The sequence below is a fragment of the Ammospiza caudacuta genome, chromosome 18 (assembly GCF_027887145.1).
Source record: "Ammospiza caudacuta isolate bAmmCau1 chromosome 18, bAmmCau1.pri, whole genome shotgun sequence".
Classification (NCBI taxonomy): domain Eukaryota; kingdom Metazoa; phylum Chordata; class Aves; order Passeriformes; family Passerellidae; genus Ammospiza; species Ammospiza caudacuta.
Window position 1 is genome coordinate 7904040 of NC_080610.1, and position 20285 is coordinate 7924324.

The 20285-nt window shown below is 43.6% G+C and overlaps 1 protein-coding gene across 1 annotated transcript in view; it reads left to right on the forward strand.

Annotated features, from left to right (window-relative positions):
• The first annotated feature begins 3553 nt into the window (after positions 1 to 3553).
• Positions 3554 to 20285, forward strand: part of MAPK1 (mitogen-activated protein kinase 1) — a 38082-nt gene continuing 21350 nt past the window's right edge. The window contains exons 1-2 of the mRNA XM_058816728.1: positions 3554 to 3818; positions 19433 to 19615. Coding sequence (XP_058672711.1) covers positions 3676 to 3818; positions 19433 to 19615 — 326 coding nt within the window. The 5' untranslated portion in view covers positions 3554 to 3675. The remainder of the gene's footprint in view (positions 3819 to 19432; positions 19616 to 20285) is intronic.

Consider the following 20285-nt stretch of genomic DNA (forward strand, 5'->3'; position numbering starts at 1 on the left):
TTTTCAAAAGATACAAGCTCCAGATAACCGAGGACAAGTAAGGCACACAACAATATTGAAATCACTCAGAGTTTTATTGCAGCTGACTGAGACAGAGTGTGCTTTGAGGCTGGGAAATTTCCATTACTGAACTGCAGGACAGTGCCTGAATACTGCTACTACTGCAGTTGAAAAATAAAGGCAACTTAATTTTATATAGACAGCAACAAAATGTCAGTATATTAATTAAAATAGCTAGATTTATATGGTAAGCTTTTAAGGTTGCTGTAAAATGGATCCCTTTAAAAATATTTAGAGTATGATTGTAAACTACTTGTTTAAAACTAAGGAACATAAAAATGACTTGAAATTGCAACTGTGTTTTCAAACCATATTTGTGAACAGCAAAACCAACCAGAACATGATGGATAATACAAGACATCTCCTACAACAGTGACAGGTTCTGACAGTGACAGAATGATACCCAGTGCAGGATCAAGGCTGTTACTGTCAGAATCATTCTGCAATTAATAATCTTCTGTGCTCCCCTTGGCATGCACAGAACAACCACAGCAATCTGTTTTCTCATCTTAACTCCATGGTGTCTAAGCCACAGTGAGCTCCATGCAAAGTCCATCAGAATGTGGAAAAAAGGAAATACTGGGGGGAAAAGTAAATTTGTTCTGGCACCAAGTGCCCAGCCATTTGGATGAGAGATTGTTTTTAACCTCCCAGCAGTGCAAGCTTACAGCAAAAGCCTCCTTTTTATTAAGGTCACTTTACGCTGCCAAAGCAGTGGTCAACATTCACATGAAGATCAGTCTCAAGGGATTTCTGATGTGTGTCACCTGTTCAGTCAAGCCCAGGTAGGTACTGACTACAAGTTATTACCAGCTGATGCTCTTTCTGAATCTTAGGATAGTTCTCTGTGGATCAGAGCTCATATTTAAGCAATTTCAGGAACCATCACCATGGTTCCTGAGTGCCTTACAAGTTAAAATATATCTTTATAAAACATTTTAACATGTCTTATTTCTCTCTCTCATCACCCCCGCACAAAGGCTTGAGGTCTTTTGAAACAATTCTGGTAAAACTGTTTGTACCTAATGCCTGTGCCTGGTTGGGATGATGGGAGGTTCAGGTTCATGCTGACATACTGGTACAGCAGCTACAGGAAAGCCATGGCTGCAATGTCCCACGCAAATCACACAACCGGTATAATTATGATGATTTTAGGAGATGTGGCTTCAGTTTTAAATTAGCACAAAGATCTGAGATGCCTCCCACCCCCACTATGGAGGGGCACCATAGGGCAGTTCCATGCTGTTTGTCCTCGGCCTGACCCGGCACTGCTGATCCCAGGGGCCTTGGGGTACAATGTTCCCTTTTCAAGAGACCAATTTACAGAACAAGAATTAACAGTTAAAGCAGAAACGAGCAACAGTGCAGGGAATTTCTAGATCCTGATTGTAGGATGAACTCATTCATGTGACTCCTGAACTTGACTGAAGATGGAGACAGTCCAAACCATGACGTATTTACACTGACATAGCTTATGGCTTAGATTTTCCTTAATATTCCTGTTTCTGCTTACACAAACTCTTCTCAGCACTGCTTTGATTTGGTTGAAATAAAAACGTTTTTTCCTTCTGCTTTTCATTACTTGGTATAATTTTTAGTATCACCTCTTCTCCCCCAACACAGCCCTTTATTTTGATCATGGAACTCATAATTTTCTCAAAACACATTTATGTGCTTTCCAGAATTGAGCCTTTAATGTCACCTTGTTAAGGCAAAAGACCCAACATTAAGTGCAGGTACTGGCAGTGTGTTTAAGTAGGCTGAAAACTGGTTGATACCACTCCCATCTGCTCTGCTTATCTCAGCAACTGCGGAGCTTCACTGAAATACTGCACTGAGTTCTGCCACGGGAGGAGTTGTTGGGAGAGCATGCCACAGCCTCTGACCACTTATTTGGGCTTAATTGGATTAGACATATATTTGAACACAGTGCTCAAAGGAGCTGACAGTCCTTCCACAATTTCCTGGCCTGCCTGGTCGGTTTCCTTTTTGATCAGACGCATCCCAGTGAAGGTAGAAAATAATCTAGATACACACCAGTTTTTAATTAACTTTGATATGACAGGCTGTGTTTAAGCTACATTCTCCATAATAATTTGTTTTGCATTTGCTGATGACAGATTTATTTATGTATGTAATCAGAACTGTAAGCAAATTTTCATTTAGACAACCTTTAAAATAATACTTTACTTGGCTTTAGAAAATTTAAACACTTACATTTACTGCTGACTGAAATTTCTGAGAATAACGCTGTGTTTCTGAAGTGCAGAACGCATCATGAAACAAAAACCATTATACACACATAAAAATTAATACATCAGAAGCATTATCCCACTCAAATACACAAAAGCACGAGCTGAAGAGTTGAATGCCTGTTAAATAGAGGGGAGTTTGTTAGATTTTGGGGCTCATCCCTGACAGCTTTCCCTCCATCACCCGGGCTGGGTGGCACCCGGAGCCTCGGGGACACCTGGGGGTGCAGCCAGAGCCGGGACAGCCCTCCGCAGCCTGGGCAGAGCTGGGAGGGAGCCGGGGAGGGAACGAGGGGATCGCAGCGCTGGAAGCGGCTCCGGGACACTGAGAGGGTTCGGCCGTGGCAGAGGAAGCAGGAAGGGCCAGAAGAAGGTGGGATGCCAGAAATGACCTCGGGGAGAAGCAAGACATTGTCAGGGACGTGGCTGGGGACAGCCTCCAGGCAGGGACAGGTGAGAAGCAGCAGAGACGGTGGCAGTGAAAATGTCAGCAGTAACCAGGGGTTAGTACTTTTTGCCAGGGTCATTAGAGAACTGCAGGAAAAAAGGCAGAAGTGGAGTTAAGATCCTTGTGCACAGACTCCTACAAACAAGGAAAAGCTATTTTAGGAAAACTCTGCCTTGCAGAGAAACAGAGGAGGTACGGCACTGTTGCAAGCAGCGCTCAAACCGTGACAAACCTTCAGCTGAGATTTCACCTCCCCTACAAAGTTTATTTACATTTACACGGGAAGCAGCAAATAGGAAACCGTAATTACATGTAAAAACAACATGCTAAAAAGAGTTTGTAAAGCTGTGCGCTGAAGTCGGGGAGTGTCACAGATGAACGCGCCCTTATCGCGGTGCCCGAGCCCTGGGACCGGCGGGGCACTGAGGGCGCTGGGGCCGGGCCCGGCTCCATTTCCCGCCCGTCACCTGACGCCTCTAATGGCGCCGCGCGGCCACGTGACCCGCCGCGCGCCCCACGTGACCCACGGCCGCCGCGCCCCCTCCCCAGCGGCTGCGGTTACCGCAGTCCCCGGCCCCGCCCCTGGCCCCGCCCCCTGCCGCGCGCGGCCCCGCCCCGCGCCGCTCCCTGCGCGCGCGCCCTCGCCCCCCCCGCTTCCCCCCCTCCAGCTCCCGGGCCGGGCGGTGCGCGCGCGCGCGGCCGGCGGCGCCTCCTCAGAGCGGCCGCGGCGGGTTCGGCGCTGACGGGGCCGACGGGCCGAGACCGGCGGAGCGGCCGGAGCGGGCGGCGCCTCTTCCTCCCTCCTCCTTCCCCTCCTTCTCCTCTCTCCTCCCTCCCGCATCCTCCTCCTCGCCCCCCTCCTCGCCCGCCTCCGCCCCCCCGCACGCAGGCACCGCGGTTCCCGGCACGGACAACATGGCGGCGGTGTCGGGGGCAGGGGCTGCGGGCGGCTCCGTCAGCGCCGGCGGCCCGGAGATGGTGCGGGGACAAGTGTTCGACGTGGGGCCGCGCTACACCAACCTCTCCTACATCGGCGAGGGGGCCTACGGCATGGTGTGGTGAGTGCGGCCGCCGGGGCAGCGCCCTTGCCCCGGACAACTCCCTCCTCCCTTCCCTCCCTCCTTCCCGCCGCCCTGCCCGGCCGCGGGCCCGGCCCGCCCTTGCCCTCGGGGAGGGGGAGCAGCTCCGTCTCGCTCTCCTCAGCTCTGCCTCCCCCTCCGGGTTCCCGGGGTTGTCTCTCCGGCATCACCCTTCTTTCCTGTCCCTCCCTGCACCCCCCATCCCTCCGTCGGTGGGTGCAGCTCAGCGCCTCGTTTCGTTTCGCTCCTGCGTTTATTTAAATCTTGTGCCTGTGGAGTTGGTCGCTCTCGTTATTTCCTCCGTCTCCGTAGTGCGATTGCAGACGTTCAGGAAGGGGGGAAGGTGGTAAATGCTGCTGGCAGCCCCGCGTCCCTTCCGTGCCCTGCGAGGGCTCACCTGGCTGCAGCAGCCCGAGGTCGTGGGGGATAAAAAAGGTGAATGTGAGCGCAGGAGTTGCTGCCGCTGCCTGACTTTGCTCAGGACGTGCTGGCTGTGCTGCAGAGCTGGCCGGGCTAGTGCCTGCGTTAACGTGTGCAGGTGAAAGTTCTCTTCAGCTGTCCTAGCTCTAAATTCTGTTGCATTATAAAGACTTAGTCTGAGACTCGCTGAAAAGCGATCGTGTACGTTTGCTGTGAGTAACATCGGTCTTACGGAGCGCCGTGAACGAGCTACAAAAACCGTGAACTAACTGGATTAAGAGTGTGAGATGGATTTTTTTAGCAGCCTCAGTGAGCTGGGTGATGCTGTGTGATCTGTGTATCTAATGACTGGGTTGTTAACCTGGCGTGCTCAGTGGCCTTACTTAAGATTTCATATTCTGTCTTCTATTAGTTAAAAAAAACCCTGTAGTCCTGAAATAACTTAAGGGATGCAGATGAAAAACTCTTTTTTGTTGCGGTTTTATCAACTTTCTTGCAACACCGCCTCTGTTTCTTCGGTATGGTTTTTGACCCGAAGTACTAAAAGCAACTTACAGGCTGTGACTTCATGACAGCTTTAGCAGCATTAATTTCTCTCTCTGATGAGGAATCTTTTGTAAAGCAGCGCATTTCTCAGGGAGGACACCTCACAGCCTTCAGCTGTGCGCTACAGATTTTTATAGCTGTAGGTTTTTGCACATAGTCAGTGAATTGTGCTGGCCTGTCACGATGAAGTCATTGTGTGTTTCAGGGAGGGAGCTTTCATCTAGGCCTGAGTTTAGCTGGGAGATGAGCCTGTCTCTCAGTTTTGTGTTGTGGCCTTCACTTTTTTTTGCTGTGAGAAGAACCTTCACAATGTAAATCAGAAATCCCGTTTACAGTGTAAAAATATCCTTGTTATTGTTTCAGTGTTAGAAATCACAGCAATATATCTAGTCCAAAACTTGTTGATGTAGCTTCTGGTACAGGCTGTACTTTATTATGGTTATTTTATCATCTGAACCAGGGTAAGGAAATGAGTGCAGATAATCTCAGTAGTGGCTGCACTGGCTTGCACTCACAGTCAGGTTTTTGAAGGTCCTGGGGAATAGCATTGCCGAGGTGTGTGCTGGGACCGGCCAGTTCACTTCCAAGGCGTGTTAAACACTGTGTTTCACAAACAAAGTGAAAAGCTAAAATGTTTCACCAGAGATGAGGGACTGCAAGAAGCAGCACGATGGCCGTTGATGCCCTTTTTTGGCATCTCTGTGCCAGTGAGCAGATTCTGCCCCTCCAATTCATGTGTGGTAAACTTCTACACTGAAACTGTCTCCACTCCAAATCCAAAAGGTTGGTCTTTATTTGAAAACTTCTTTTGATATTTTGTGTCTGCTGTGAATGCAGTACAAAATCACTATCAAAATTTCCAAATCTCCAGTTCAGTTGAAATACACACTTGGCTCCTGTGTTTTCTGCTATAGAATTATTAGCATAAAATGCCACATTATGTATTTTGTGCTCTTGGTTATTGCTCTTGTGCCTTGGGTGTGAAGTGACAGGGAACAAAGTCTCGGTTTATAGCGTGTACTTGATGAGGACAGTGTTGGATGCACTTGCAGCAGTGCCATGGCAGCTGTGCCGTGTGCTGGTGCCTGCAATGAGATGTGATTGCCCTCAGTCCCAGCCGGGCAGGCTGTGCACTTCACTGCTCTGTGCTCCGTGTTTTGCTCTGCTTGCTAATGCAGTGAGGATCTGCAGAAGCCTCTCCCTCAGGGGGTGGGGTAGAGGGCAAGCTGTGAGTGTGCAGATGGAGATGTTTCCTGCAACTGCAAAATCCATTTAAATTTGTACACTTTAATAAAGGAAAGCAGAGCAGGCCCTGATGGTTTTGCTTTAGACCCACAGCTCATGTGGAGCTCCTCGGAGATGATGGTTACTTACAAGTGCACTGTGCATAAGGCTGTGACATGGCAAACGAGTGTCTCTTGACTGTTCAAATCCTTCACTCTCTTTCTCGTTTTTATCCTAATTCTTATGTTTCTACATTATTGGATTAGGGATTTGAAAACAATAAAATGCTTTTGATTATATGAGTAAAAGGGCAAATGAAGTTTTCTTAGGATAGTGCTGTTATGGTCAGTCTTCCATTTTGATTTTGCAGCAGAGAGAATAATGTTTGAGAAATATTGATCACACCATAAAATACCAGTACAGGAAATAGAGGAAGATGTTGGCTGAAGAGACTGTACGTGAATGTTCTCTCATCTGGATCTGAAAACCCTTAAAGGCATTTGACTATTTTCCTTAGTGCAGTCATTTTTTTACATAATCAGATTTTGAGTAAAAATAAACTCAGCAGAGCAGTGTGTTTTCTGCTGTGTTGTGGTTGCACTTTCTCAGCTTGGTAAGCAGAAAAGACACATTATCAGGCCAAACCCATCCTAATGTCCTCCAGTTCAACTCTGCCAGAACCCTTCAGCCTGTGACACAGCCTTTTGCCTTCTGTTGCAGAGGGTGAAGTGGTAGGAGGTGGATCCCTGTCAGAGCCCCTTTCTAACCCCTTTTTGTTTTGGTCATTCTGTGTGTGAAACTAAGGGCTGAACACAGAGCAAAGTTTGAGCCAAAATCCTCAGCACTTCCTAGGACTGCAGGACATTCTTTGAGCAATTACTTAGTCACACAGTCATGTTTGTTACTCTGACTTAATTTATCCAAATATATGTAAATGTTGTGTTGTCTTCTTCCTCTCTGCTTTCACTTAAGAATTGTTGGTTCTTTTGAGGGGCATTGGGGCAAAGTTCTTTAAGTGACTTTTCCTTTCACTCACTGATAGGATGTTATCAACATCAGAGTTAGATGGAATGCACTTTTAGACCAGGTCTGAGAGTTTCAGAAACACCTTTCAGACACAACAAATTGGGAAAGGTTGTTGGGGTTGTTTCTTTCTCTCCTTATGTGGGCTTGGTTTTATTATTAGCAGTAGTATTGTTTTAAAGCAGCCTGTTAACAAGCTGTGCTTCAAACATACTGGAACAGCAATAAAAACATGATAGAGCTGAGCTTTACATTTCCAGCGTGACTTGTTCTTCCTCCAGTTGGTCAGTGGTAATTTGGCAGGAATGACAATTTGATAGTGAAAAACAAATAATCATTTTGAAAAGAAATGGTGAATTGAATGTGATAGGGATGTTCTCATTTTTATCCTAGCTTTTGGAAGCTTTTTTTGTCATCAAGCTTCTATGAATGTGAAGTAATATCAGTGCTGCAAATAACTGCCTATAAATAAGCAGTTGAATGCACATGAGTGCAGTTGGAAGAAAATAATTGGCAAGCTCAAATTTTGGATTTCTTGCTCTAAATTTGCCATGTTACAAAGAGAGCTTTGTGTTGTGGATGTGCTGTGAAAGAGTGATATTAGAAGTTTAGGTAGTCAATAGTTAAATGTTGAAGTAATACTGAAAAGAATACTTCAAACATTTGGCAGTAGATTCTTTAAAGTTACACTTCTCTCTACTGTTTCATGGAACTGCCCTACTTTTAGAGCATCAATAATTCAAATGAAGAGAAGCATATTAATAAAGAAACTAAAAGCAGAAAGAAATCAGGAATAGAACAATCTGCAAGGCATAGATATTGATATTAAAGCATGAAATTTGAATGGAATTGATGGTTGCATAATAGTTTTCTTTTGAGTTACATAAAAAGGTGGATTTTGCATCCTGTGTGGGGGTCAGCACGGTGCCTGGGGTGGCTGCTCAGGAAGGGCCGTTCGTGTTTGCTCTGTTAACTCTTGCCTTGCTCCAGAGAGACACAGAGCCTTTAACCACGGAGCCAGTGCCGGGTCCGTGCCCTGTTTGTGTGAGCTTTAGGGAGCACAGGTTGGGTCTGCGTGTCAATTCCTGCTAATTAACGTGTTCTGTCTGTGTGATAAAGACAGCAGGGAGCTGATACAACTCAGCCAACCCGCCCCAGTGCAAGGATCAGAGGAGGGAATTAGGGAGTGTAATTGGTGGCTGGTTATCAGCTTCTTCCCTCTGGGGGAAGGCAGATGGAAGCACTTCCCTCCAGTCACTCAAGCTTCTGGCACTTACCTAACCTGCCGTGGGAGCCCAGAGGAGAAGCTGGAGCTGCTTTTCCTGCTCTCCCCGGGGATGGACAGACAGTGGCCCCCGCAAGCTGAGAGCAGGGACGGGCAGGAGCCCCTGGCTCGTGTCAGAGCTGCCTTCCAGGTTGATGGAGGATACGAGGCAGAACTTGTGCTCTCAGCCCAGAGCAATGGGATGCTGCCTTAGCTGAAGAGTGCAGCTCGTGGACACTTGCATTTTATGAGGAAATACACATTTTTCTAGCACAGCATGATCCATCCCATGGGACAGAGATAACTTATGGGTTTTCTTAGAAGCATGCTTTATTAAGGAAATAAGGCTTGTATGTTCACCGTGTGTGTCTGTGGCTGCATCTGCCCATCTCCCATACCCCTGCATAGGATTCTAGTACCTGTTGCCTGCCTTCCATCAAATCTGACAGATGGTAAAAGTCTTAAAGATGGAAAGTTATTCTGCAGGTTTCACAAAAATAGGTGTTTTGCTCGAGTGAAGAGATCCTGTGTGCTGCTCCGCTGGGGAAGGGATTATATTGGGTCACATGTGAGAAATCAGACTCCCTGAGGAGACACGACATGCCCCAGTTTCACAGATGGATTTATTGCTACTCCTGAGACTAGAAATGTGTATTTGTAGGACACCAGGCTCTGTTAGTTCAGGGGTAGGGATCTACAGCCCAGAGAAGAGTTGGTGCTTTACCAACTGAGTAGGTGTAGAGCTCAGCTTGTGTTGAAAAGTAGTACCTCGCCAGCATCGAAGGTTTTTTTAATGATTTTTCTGTTGATGCTTTGTCAGTTTTCAGCTGTGATCTAGAAATCAAAATAACTGATTGATTTGGTATTTAATGAAAATATTTTATGACATCTTGTTATGGAATATTTCACAGCATAACGTAGGTTGAAAGGGACTTTCTGAGGTCATGTAGTGCAACCTCCTACTCAAAGCAGGGCTGATGTCAAAATTAGTCCAAGTTGCTCAACATCTCCACTGAGTATTTCCAAAATCTCCAGGGATGGAGATTCTACAACATCTATGGGCAACTTCTGGTTTTAGTGTTAAACCAATTGTCCAGTGATACTTTTCCCCTTAAAAACATGAGAGTTTGCCTTGCTGCAACTTGGGACCATCCCCTCTTGTCCTTTGTACTCTTTGAGAAGAATCTGGATCACTGTTCTCAGTGATTCCCCTTTATGTGACTTAAAAGAGCAGTTGGATATTTTTCACCACCACCCCTTTTCCCCCTCCTAGCCTATACAAACCCAGTTTTTTCAATTTTTTTTTCTTTCATGTCACATCCTTCAGCTCCCAATGCATCCTAATGGTTTTCTGCTGGATTTGGTCCAGTACTGGAAGGGAAGAAAACTGGATGCAGAATTCCAGATGTGCCCTCACAGCAGGAATCAGTCCCTTGACCTGCTGGGTGTGCACACAGCACAGCTCAGTCCTTGTTCAGCCTTCATCACTGGGAGCTGGCACTGCTGTGGATGAAGTTGGATGTTCTGGTAATTTGGAGAAGGATTTCACTTAAAGTGAAGTATTTTAGGAACTTTTAAAATAATGTCAGGAAAAAAATCCCAAACCCAGAAACATTTTATTAAGTGATTTCAATTGTATTTTATTTTCATTTCCAGATCACTCAAATGAAGTGTATGGAGCTATAAATGTATTCAAAAGTATAGCTTCTATGTTTTTGTGTTGTAAGGGAAATAAAAATAATAGTGTAATAATATGAAATTCAGCAGTACAGTTCATTTCAGGTGATTTATCTGTGTGAAATCTGTGTTTTGTTAATTAGCAGGATGGTTATTAAAGATGCTGCTTTGCTTGTGGATAAATCTTTTCAGTAGAGAGCTTGTTTTCCTTTGCTTTAGTACAACGTTTGGGTAAATGTTTGAGCTATTCTCAAACTCATCTTTTTGCACGGTGCGCAAAAAACCAAACGCAGTTCGTTGTCAGCTTTGAGCAGGTAGATGGGTAAGATAATTACAGCTTGTACTAAATGTCACTGATTCAGATAGCGTGATTTGATTTGATTTGTTCGGTCCTTTGGCAGGGTTTCCTGTGCTCCATCGGGGTGCAGGACTCGGTTTCTGTTTCACAGCATTCCTGTCCCCGCCCGTTTCCGCCGGGAGAGCCGGGCAGGGACAGCCCCGGCTCCTCCGCAGCCCCCGTGACCCTCCCGGCCGCCCGGCCTTGGGCCGTGCCCCTCGCACTGCTGCGTTCAATTCTGCTTTGTGTGTATCTGTCTTGGAGAAAGGCTGGAGTAGAAATATTTTTCTGTTAGATTTGGGCAGAATCTTCATGGCAGTTCAGTTTTAGCAGAGTTGTTTGTGCACATGCTTTTACTGTCCGTCTGTTTGCAGTACCCAAAATCACAACCTAAACTCCCCAAGTGGAAATCTCTTCTCCTGGAAGTCCTTCTTTTGTATTTTAAGAGAATTTTCATAAAATACTGAAATACTCTGTGGTGATTAGGATGCAAATGAGAGTTTTTGTTACATGGTGGAAAGTAATTGGTCTGTGTTGTGGGTATGTTTTAAGTACGAGCAGCTTGCAATTAGGCTGCAGTTTATAATGTGCAATTACTTCATTTTGCAGTTTTTCTTAACGTTTGCAGCTGCCACTGCAGTACTTCACTTCTTGCTTCTTCAGAAGGAGGCAGATTGCTTCACCAAATATTGCTGATGTGTCCTGAGTAAAATTTCAGGTCATTTGAGCACTCCAAATCAATACTCCCCAAAATGCTTCAGTCTGGAATTTGCCCGTTTTTATTGGGATTTGGATGTTGCAAAATATCCCAAATGACATTCAGGTTGACTTTCATATTGGATTTTTTGAGTGTTTCATAATTGTGAAATAGCTTCCTTTCAACTACTGGAGCCAACATGTCTTAGTGCTGATACCTCCTCTGAACAAAGCACCAAACTGTGAATATGCTGAGGGTTTACTGTTGCCATGTCTCTTTAGAAACATGGAAAAAACATTTAGAAAATGCCTTGTAATCTTACACAAAGGGAAGTAACTGCTGATGGTGGTGAGATGCACACTCACTGCTCGTGGTTTGGTTGTTTTGGTTTGCAAGGGAAATACTGAACCAACCATGGCAGAGTGGACAGTGGCAGTGACCTTGTTTTCATCAGAGCTTTGGGATAGTTTCCATTTTGCACTGAAAATGCAAAATTCTAAACCTGATGTTTCTACATCAGGTTTAGAAAAATCTCTGCTTTTGAATGTGCATGGATGATTTTGTTCTGTTTTCTGTTGGAATGAAATACTGTGAACTATCTCTTCTGAAGATTTATGTGGTGTGGAATCAATTAAATAAGCTGATTTTAGGAGGAGTATCTGGGATATAAGTCAAATTAGAACCTTAGCAGACAAAAGACTAAACCACACTGGAGGATTTGTTAGTCCTATCACCACTCACAGCTCTCTGGTTGTGCTCTCCCTTCTCTCTAGGAAAGGGGAAGTGTTTCCTGCACACATTTACGATTCCTCCTTTGCTGCTTGGGGATGTGCTGGTTGTTTTCCAGGCTCTGGAGTAACAGTGATGATTTTGCTGTCCTGGTGGGTTTTTGCTGCCCCTTGAGGAGCCTTAAGCACGGGGCAGGAGTTGGGCACCTCATCCATGGCTGTGGGAGGGCTCAGCTTTGCAGGCTGAGCTGTGCTGATCTGGGGCTGTGCTGCTGCTGCAGGGGCAGCTCTGCCGTCCGTGCCTCTGCTCTGTCACTCCCTCCTCTCCTGTGCTGGGGCCTGCACAGCTGGAGCATTTGCTGTGTTGGAAAGCTGGTGTAGCTGAAGAGTGACTTCATAAAAAAATAAAATTGAAATGATGGACACAAAGCCCTGTGAGTGCTGGTGCTGACACAGGAAGGGAATAGGACTGTGCAGGTAAAGCTTCTTCTGTTCCTGCTTCAACTTGGAGCTGCTTTAGTTCTCTGAACTGACACAAAGGCACTGCTCCAACAAAAAAAGTGAGAAAGGGCAGGGATGTGAGGCATAAAAGGGAGGGTGAACCACAGCCCCTCCTTTGAATTCACTGAGACCTTAGGTTGGCTCATGTTGCTGAGCTCTTACAATTTTAGCCCAAAATTCATTCCCACAGGAATTTATATACAGAGGAGAAAGATAGTGCTATTTAATATTGTGATATTTTATCGAAAGCAGTTGGTGCCTTTGGAATTAATTTATTTCACAGATGCCAAGGGGCCTTTAAACGTAGTGAAGTTTGTTAAATTTGGCATCAGCGCTATCAAAGGAAATACTGGCAGTGGAGAACCAGTAAACCTCTAAAATAAGGAAGGGAAGTGGGAAGGGAAGAAGTAGATAAAGTGAGATGTAAGAGCTTTCTATTTTCTGAAGACCAACTTGAAGTGGCAAAAAACAGAGTAGGCATATGTGGTGGTTTGAAGTCAGTGTTGTACAGCTGAAGGTATAGAAAGAAAAATACACGTTAGAAGAGAATTGATTTTTTTCCAAACAACTAAGATTAATCAAAGCACCATAAAATTAAATAACATATTTAGCCAAATGATACAGAACCTTAGGTGGAATGGCCAGTATTTTTCTAATGCCAGTATTAAGGTGTAGTTCTAGAACTGCTGCTCTTCATAGCTCTGTTTAGTAGGTGCTAACAAAACACAAATCATCTGGTCTGCCACACCCAGGATTATGAATTGACTGAGCTTCTGGCAAAAGTAATTAATTTAACAGACTCCATTTTGCATGACTAGCTGTTCGTTTTCAAAATCCTAGGAGTGACTAAGGAATTATACTATTAAGTAATTATTATGTGCATAGTAAGTAGCTTGAAATTTAATTTTTTGCAAGGATCCATCCAATACTGCTTTTCAAATTCTGAAAAATAAAATTGTGCCTTTGTAACCTATTAGAGCCTACAGTGGTTTGAGTTGGAAGGGACCTTAAGGATGAAGTAGAGCCAGCCCCTGCAGGGACCAGGATGCTCCAGGCCCTCTCCCGCCTGGTCTGGGACACCTGCAGGGATGGGGCATCCACAGCTGCTCTGGAAAACCTGTGCCAGTGTCTCACCAGTATGAATTAGATTCATTTGAGCAGATACAATGAAATGAAATTAAATGAAAGCAAATCTTAGGAAGTTATGAAAGTGCCTTAAGAATTTGTGGTGTGAAGGGCAGAAACCTGCAGTAGATCAGATCTGAGTAAAATCACTTCAGAGTCATTATTCACCTTTGTCATGGGAGGAAGGAGTTGGTGTAATTGTAGCAGGAAGCTTTCCTGTCAGGAGTGGTTTGGATTGTTAAAAGGAAGGTGCCTGAAGCAGCAGGGGCAGAGGTGGAGGCAGTGCTGATCCAGTTTGACCCAGAAAGCCTCAGAGGTTCACTAAAAGCACAGTGGGGTCTGCAGCTCCAGTTCAGCTTCAATGGGCACCTTGCTATGGACCTGTGATACAATAAAGGGCACTGGTTCAGAAATCATATTTCCTTTCTCCCTTGTTGGTTTTTTATTTGTTGTTTTTTAAAGAATGTAATAGTGAGATACCTCCATTTTCATGGATTGCTGACTTTCCTCCATGGCAGGGGTTAGTCTGTAAAATTAAATGTTTAATGGAGGAAAGTAGAAGTGTTTTAAGATGCCCCTGTTTCTGTAGTTTATTTCCTGAATTCTCAGCTGACAAACCTGAGAAATGCTTTGTTATTGAGAACCTCTTCTAGAGAAAGCTGAGAAATCAAAATGAAACTGTGACATGGGTTGTCTTTTTATAAATAGATTTCTTGAAACATGGCAAATATATCCCAATATAAGTAGGCACTTGTTCCTTCTAAAACCAGGTGCTGATTTTGTAAATTAATGCTAATAAAAAGTCTAATGAATAATACACTTGTCTTCAAAATATTATGAATAAATGGAGGAAAGTAACAAATATTTCTAGTAAACGTAGGTGTTTACAGTTGGCTACAAAAAATACATTCAACAGTGTAAAAATGACAAATTACTCAGTGTCCTCAAATAGTCTTTGACTATTTTTATTCTTTTTCCAGTTTTTTCTCTTTATTTAAAAAGTCATACACTGTAGCTGCTCTCTGTGGTTCAATCATGTAGAAGAAGAAAGTAATTATTCTGAAGAATCTGCAAGGGTTAACATCTGATTATTAAATAAACAGCTCCAAACAAAATACCCAAAACCCTCTGCAAATCTGCACTTTTGCAACCACCTTCCCCATCCCCAACAATTGTAGCGAACAGTCTGTTAGGGTGGTTGTTACTGTGTCATAAAATTGCATTATTGTATTTACAGGAGTATTAAAAATAAGTTTAAGCTATTTGCATTGTAACTTGATCAATGTCGGCGTGTTGTGGAAATGTCCGTGATTGAGCTAAATGTGGACTGAATGAAAAGATTAAAGATCTCTGTATATCAGCTTGCTTGCTGGGAATTATTTTTGCCTTTCTTATTCTGTGAGTAAGCCGAATTACCCAATATTTCACAAAGATTCTTATCTCTGGATATGCCCTTGGAATCGTGTTTCCACGGCAACATAAAAAAAAAAAAGAATCCTTTTAAAACTTCAAATCGGTCTTTTATTTAGAGTTGTAATTAGGATGTTTGCCGGTAGCATTGTGTATTTTGTGTGTGTGTGCTGAGAGCAGCCTGTAAAGCAGCCACGAGGTGAATAATCCTGGAAATGCTGGGAGAACATCCCGCGGTGGGGGAAGGAGCAGGGAGTTGTTGTTGGTGTGCAGGGCCAGCCCCGTGTGGGATGCAGGCACTGCCAGGGTTGGCTCCTCTCCTGCAGCGTGCTCTCACTTGTTCCAGCTCTGCCCCAGTGCAACACGCGAGGAATAGCAATGGGTGAGGAGCATGGAGCAGGCATTGTGGGCAGGAGGGGCTGAGCTTGGCACTGGGCCACACGTGCCTGGCGAGAGCTTGCCTTGCCTTGCCTTGCCTTGCCTTGCCTTGCCTTGCCTTGCCTTGCCTTGCCTTGCCTTGCCTTGCCTTGCCTTGCCTTGCCTTGCCTTGCCTTGCCTTGCCGGCACAGGGGCCCGAGGCCGCCTGGGCAGCGCTGTGGGCTCGGGGCCGCGGGGCCTCTCTGGTCACTGCTCCTGGAAGCGGCCCCGCCCTGCGCTTCTGCTTAAAAAGGAAGCTGGTACCAGACAGTAGAAGGATAAAAACTGGCTTTAAAAGTTATGTGGTGCAACTTCTTGGGTTATAAATGCTCATTTGTTTATTTTGTTTTACTTAGTCAAAACTTTCTTATGTATTTACAAGATACTTAAAATCGGGAATGATAAACTCTGCTGCTCGGGCTTGTATTGATTTTCAGACGATGTTGCCAAAGTATCTAAATAACGGTGCGATTGCAGGTTGTCACAGTTTAGTAACCATGGCTTGAAATAGGAATAATGTTGTGGCTACAACAGTTGGGCAGTTGCAAAATCTATATTTAAATTAATCACATTACAGATAAATAGCACTCACAGCTCAATGCTTGCTTCAGCTTGTGAGACTGCACATGATTGGGGTGGAAATAAATCCTCCCTTCTAAATATTGAAAGTGTTGGTGTCTAGATTCATCATAATGGGACAGTTCTGTGGGTGATGATCAGTACATGTGCTTAACGATTAGAAGCTAAAAGCAATAAACTGGCACTCCAAGAGTTCTTAATAAGAGAACTGTTTTTCCCACTTCACAGATTTTTTTTTCCTCTGGAAAAAAAGTCAAGATAATAGAAAGTATTCCTGACTTCAGAAGATGTCCCAGTTAACTGCTTCATTGCAAATATAACCAGCTGTTGTTTGGTTTAGTAGAATCTGGCAGCCCAGACAAAGAGGTTACACTGTGCACACTGGGACAGCACTGCCAGAATGCAAATAATCTAAATTTAGGATGTGCTGTGGAGCTGATCCCGGTCGGACTGCAGGGGGAGCACGGGCGATCAGGAGCTGCACATGAGATCGGTAATTGCGGCTGCAGCCCGCAGAGACGAGCCGTGCACGGGCTGCAGGGAGACGCACCGCGGCCTGCATTGCTCCTTCAGGGAGGTTTTGTTTGCAGCTACTGGGATGCAGACTCTGAGCAGCACATTCCTGCAGCAGAGCTCTGGGAGGAGTGTGTCAATCTGCTGCTGGTGGGATGGAGGGAACGCTTGAGAGTGGCTCAGTCTGCCCTACAAAGGACCCAGGTCTGGGAGTGGAAGGGCTTTCCTGCATCGTCAGTCACTTCTTTCCATAGGGCTTCATAGGAGGGCTCTGGTTGTAGCCTGACACTTCAGTTCCACTAAAGTTCAGCCTCATGTGCAGCTTTGACACTTTCCTATAGCACGTGTCAAATCGAGAAAGCATTTTTAAAGGGTCACAGAGTTTACTTAAGCAGTATGTGCTTTAAGGGCTGTGGCTGAGAATGTGAAATGGTGTTAACTAGGTAATACAGATGCTCAGTGTACCTGCATTATGCATGACATTTAAAATATTATGCACCAGCAAGTGTACGTGACTGCTTGTATGATTAGCTTCTTGCTCATGGAAGTTGAGATAATCTCTTGGATGTTTAATCAACTTACAGAAAGGCTTATATTTCAAAAAATATGACATGAGAAATAAATCCAGTGTCCCTTTTAATTTTTCAACTAGACAATATTTCAGTTTTGCTCCCCTCAGCTGAGGCAATGGAAGCTTAGCTGTGCAAGAGATGACTGTATGGAGAAGGTACCTTGGAAACTGATTGCATCTTTATTCCAGATATGCAGCTTTTTTCCTCAGTGAACCGGGTGTATTATAATTGAACCATCAGAAAGCAAAATTAGCCATCCTTTTCATTAGCCATCATTTATGACAGCATAAACCTTTTGCTAAGTAATGCTTAGGCCTGTAGGTGAAACACTACAAGAGAGGAAATCTCGGTATGTTTAATTGATGAAATAATGTTCATTTAATCTGTACAAGGAAAGATAACGTATTTTCCCTCAATAAGCAACCCTTGCAAAGCAATAACTGATTTATCGAATATTTTAAGAGACTGGGAGCTTTTATTTAAGCAGCATCAATGGGTAAATATTGGCATTTTGCCTTTTTGTACTCTGTATAGCTGCTGGTGTCAAGTCCTTTGAAAGGAAGTAAGACTCTGCATTGTGGCAGAAAAAATGCTCAGGTCAGTACAGAGGAGGAGACAGGAGGTTTGTTTATAATGATGAAATGGCCCATAGGATTCTTTCATTTCTTTCCCAAATCCAGGTTGTTTGTGCTTCAGAGTTATTTCTGGTTTTGTTTTCTGCTTGTGACAGACCTCACTGGTCTATTGTAAACACCACAGGTGATGAGCTAAGAAAATTACTGGAGCCCAAGTGCTCTTGGAGGCGATGCCAAGTTCCACTTACAGCACTTGGTTATTATCTATTTTGGGACTGAGGAACTGCTAATGTGTTATCTATACATATGCAGCAGCAACAGTTGTAATGAATACTTGCTCAGCATGTGGCATTTCAAAGCTTCCCATGGAGCATTTGAGTTCAGTGTTTCTTGAGGCAAAAAAATGGTACAGGTCAGGGTTGGGGATGCAGGCAGGTCAAAGGGATTGAGTGGGAAAACTGTGCAAAAAGGATGTTACAGTTACAGATGTAACTGCATGAGCTGTATGAAGATCTTCCTGATGACCCTAATTGACTGAATTATATGCCCATTTGAATAATGAAAGTGAGAAATTTTAAACAGTTTTTCATCCAATGATGACAGTACCATCTCAAAAACACCTTGTTACACCATAGTTCTGCTGAGTTGTCAAAGAGCCTTGATGTGGCCAGGCATTTGAATTCCTCTAAGTTCTCCTTTTTTAATTGGATTTTTGCATGTTATTCTGCTTTACCTGGTCACCAGGCACCTGGACATCTCAGCAGAGAAAGGCAAATTAAAAGGGTATCAAAGAGGTTCTGGGACTCAATTGTAGAAAACTGGTAGGATGTAAAGCCTCCTCAGCTAGTATGATTCTTTTTTTATATTAAATAGTTGAGGCTAACAAAAATGTATGGAATGTAGGCTTGATTAATTTTTTAATTTCCTAATAATTCAGTAGCAGGCTTGAGTAGGGACAAGAATCATACAAACACATCTAAATTTTAATTAATTAATTTAACATATACTTATACAGTAGAGTTTATGATAATGAGATGCTTTGTCATTTTTATAAACAAGACCATAGAAAACATACTAAAACTTGTTAGGATTCATAGTCCAGAATTTAGAAAATCAGGTATGATATTTAGAAAATCAAGTCTCAGCTTTTACTGAGACTTTCAGTTAGGCTCAGGCTGTGATACTCTTCATGAATGCATAGGCATGTTGAACAGAGATACTGTTTATTGAGCCTGTTTGTTGGTGTAGCTGGGAATGGAGTTCTGAGCTCCTGGAAGGAGCCATGGAAATGTAGGAGGCAGTGAGCTCCTCACCATGGCTCACAGCCACTGTGATCCCCATTGTGCTGCTGCCTGCTCCCACTCCATGTGTGTGCCTGATACAGCTTGCTTTCCTCAAACTCTGCTTACCTTGGAATTGCCCTTGGCAAGGTGTTGTAACAAATTCTCCATCCCTTTGGTTCTTCCATGTCTGTTGTGGAGGTGCTGACAGTGTAGTTTGAGGGAAGCATGAAAGATTGTGACAACTGCTCTTACTTGTGGGTCTGGACACAGGATGTGGTATTCTGCTGCTCAAGAGATGATTTCTGAAGGGTTTTCTGCACCCCACAGTGAATGGGTTAACTCTGGATGAACTTTCTCAAACTTCTCATGATTGCAGCATGTAGAAAAAAACTCAGACTTGGTTGTTGCACAGGCTGATAAAGAGGACAAATAACAAATACCTTTTCCTTTGTGCAGGACCCATGAATCAGAGACTCCAAGTCAGCTGGGAAAGCCAATGGGTAGAGACCCAAATAGGCTGGTGAAAGAACAACAGTGCTTTGTCAGTTCACCAAACTAAAAGATGTGTCACTGTCACCTCTCCCCATTTGATAAAAATAAATGTAAACAAAATGCACCACCCCTGTATTAAATGAATTCACATTCTTTCTTTCTGAATTTAATTAATGTTCTTTGTAATTGATGTTATTGATTCTCTTCTAGTTCTGCTTATGATAACGTCAACAAAGTTCGAGTTGCTATAAAGAAAATCAGTCCTTTTGAGCACCAGACATACTGCCAGAGAACTCTGAGAGAGATCAAGATCCTGCTGCGCTTCAGGCATGAGAATATTATTGGAATAAATGACATTATCAGAGCTCCAACTATTGAACAGATGAAAGATGTGTATCCTTTCAAAGTGTTTTTGGCATCATTAGTAATGGTTGCCTCTTCTCTTTTGATTGTTTTTCCCCTTCATGCTCTTCCTTCCCAAATATTAATAAAAGTTGGCTTCTATTATTGTAAATCAAAAGGGAAGTTAATAGTATTTGATCAGTTTGTAGTTTTGATGTAGATGAGCACTAGTTTAAGGGAAAAGAAAGAATTAATTTCTATCTTCCAAGGCAAAGAACTCAACATTCTAGAGAAGAATTAGTTTAGTCATATCATTCTAAAACTATATTTGCCCTTAGTAGAGCTGCTGTTACAACTGGTTGCTTTGATGAGAAACTCAAATGTCCAGACTCTGCTATAATTGTCTCAAATGTTCTTGAATTACGGGGGAAGAAAATTTTACTCAACTCATTCCTGTTGAAGCAAAAAAAACCAAAAAAGACCCTTCTTTTAATTTTCATTACAATCTTATTTAAAAAATAATCTGAATGAGTATATTGGGTATTAATTTTGGTAAGAGGAGAACTGTTGTGTTTAATGTAACATAATAAATATATATAGAGTAGAGAAGAACAGCTGAATTTTTAAAGTGAGGAGATGGTAGAGAAAATTGATCAGAAATGATGAGATCTACACAGTCCTGCTTTTATGCAATTACAAACAAGTATCTTGGAAGCTTATT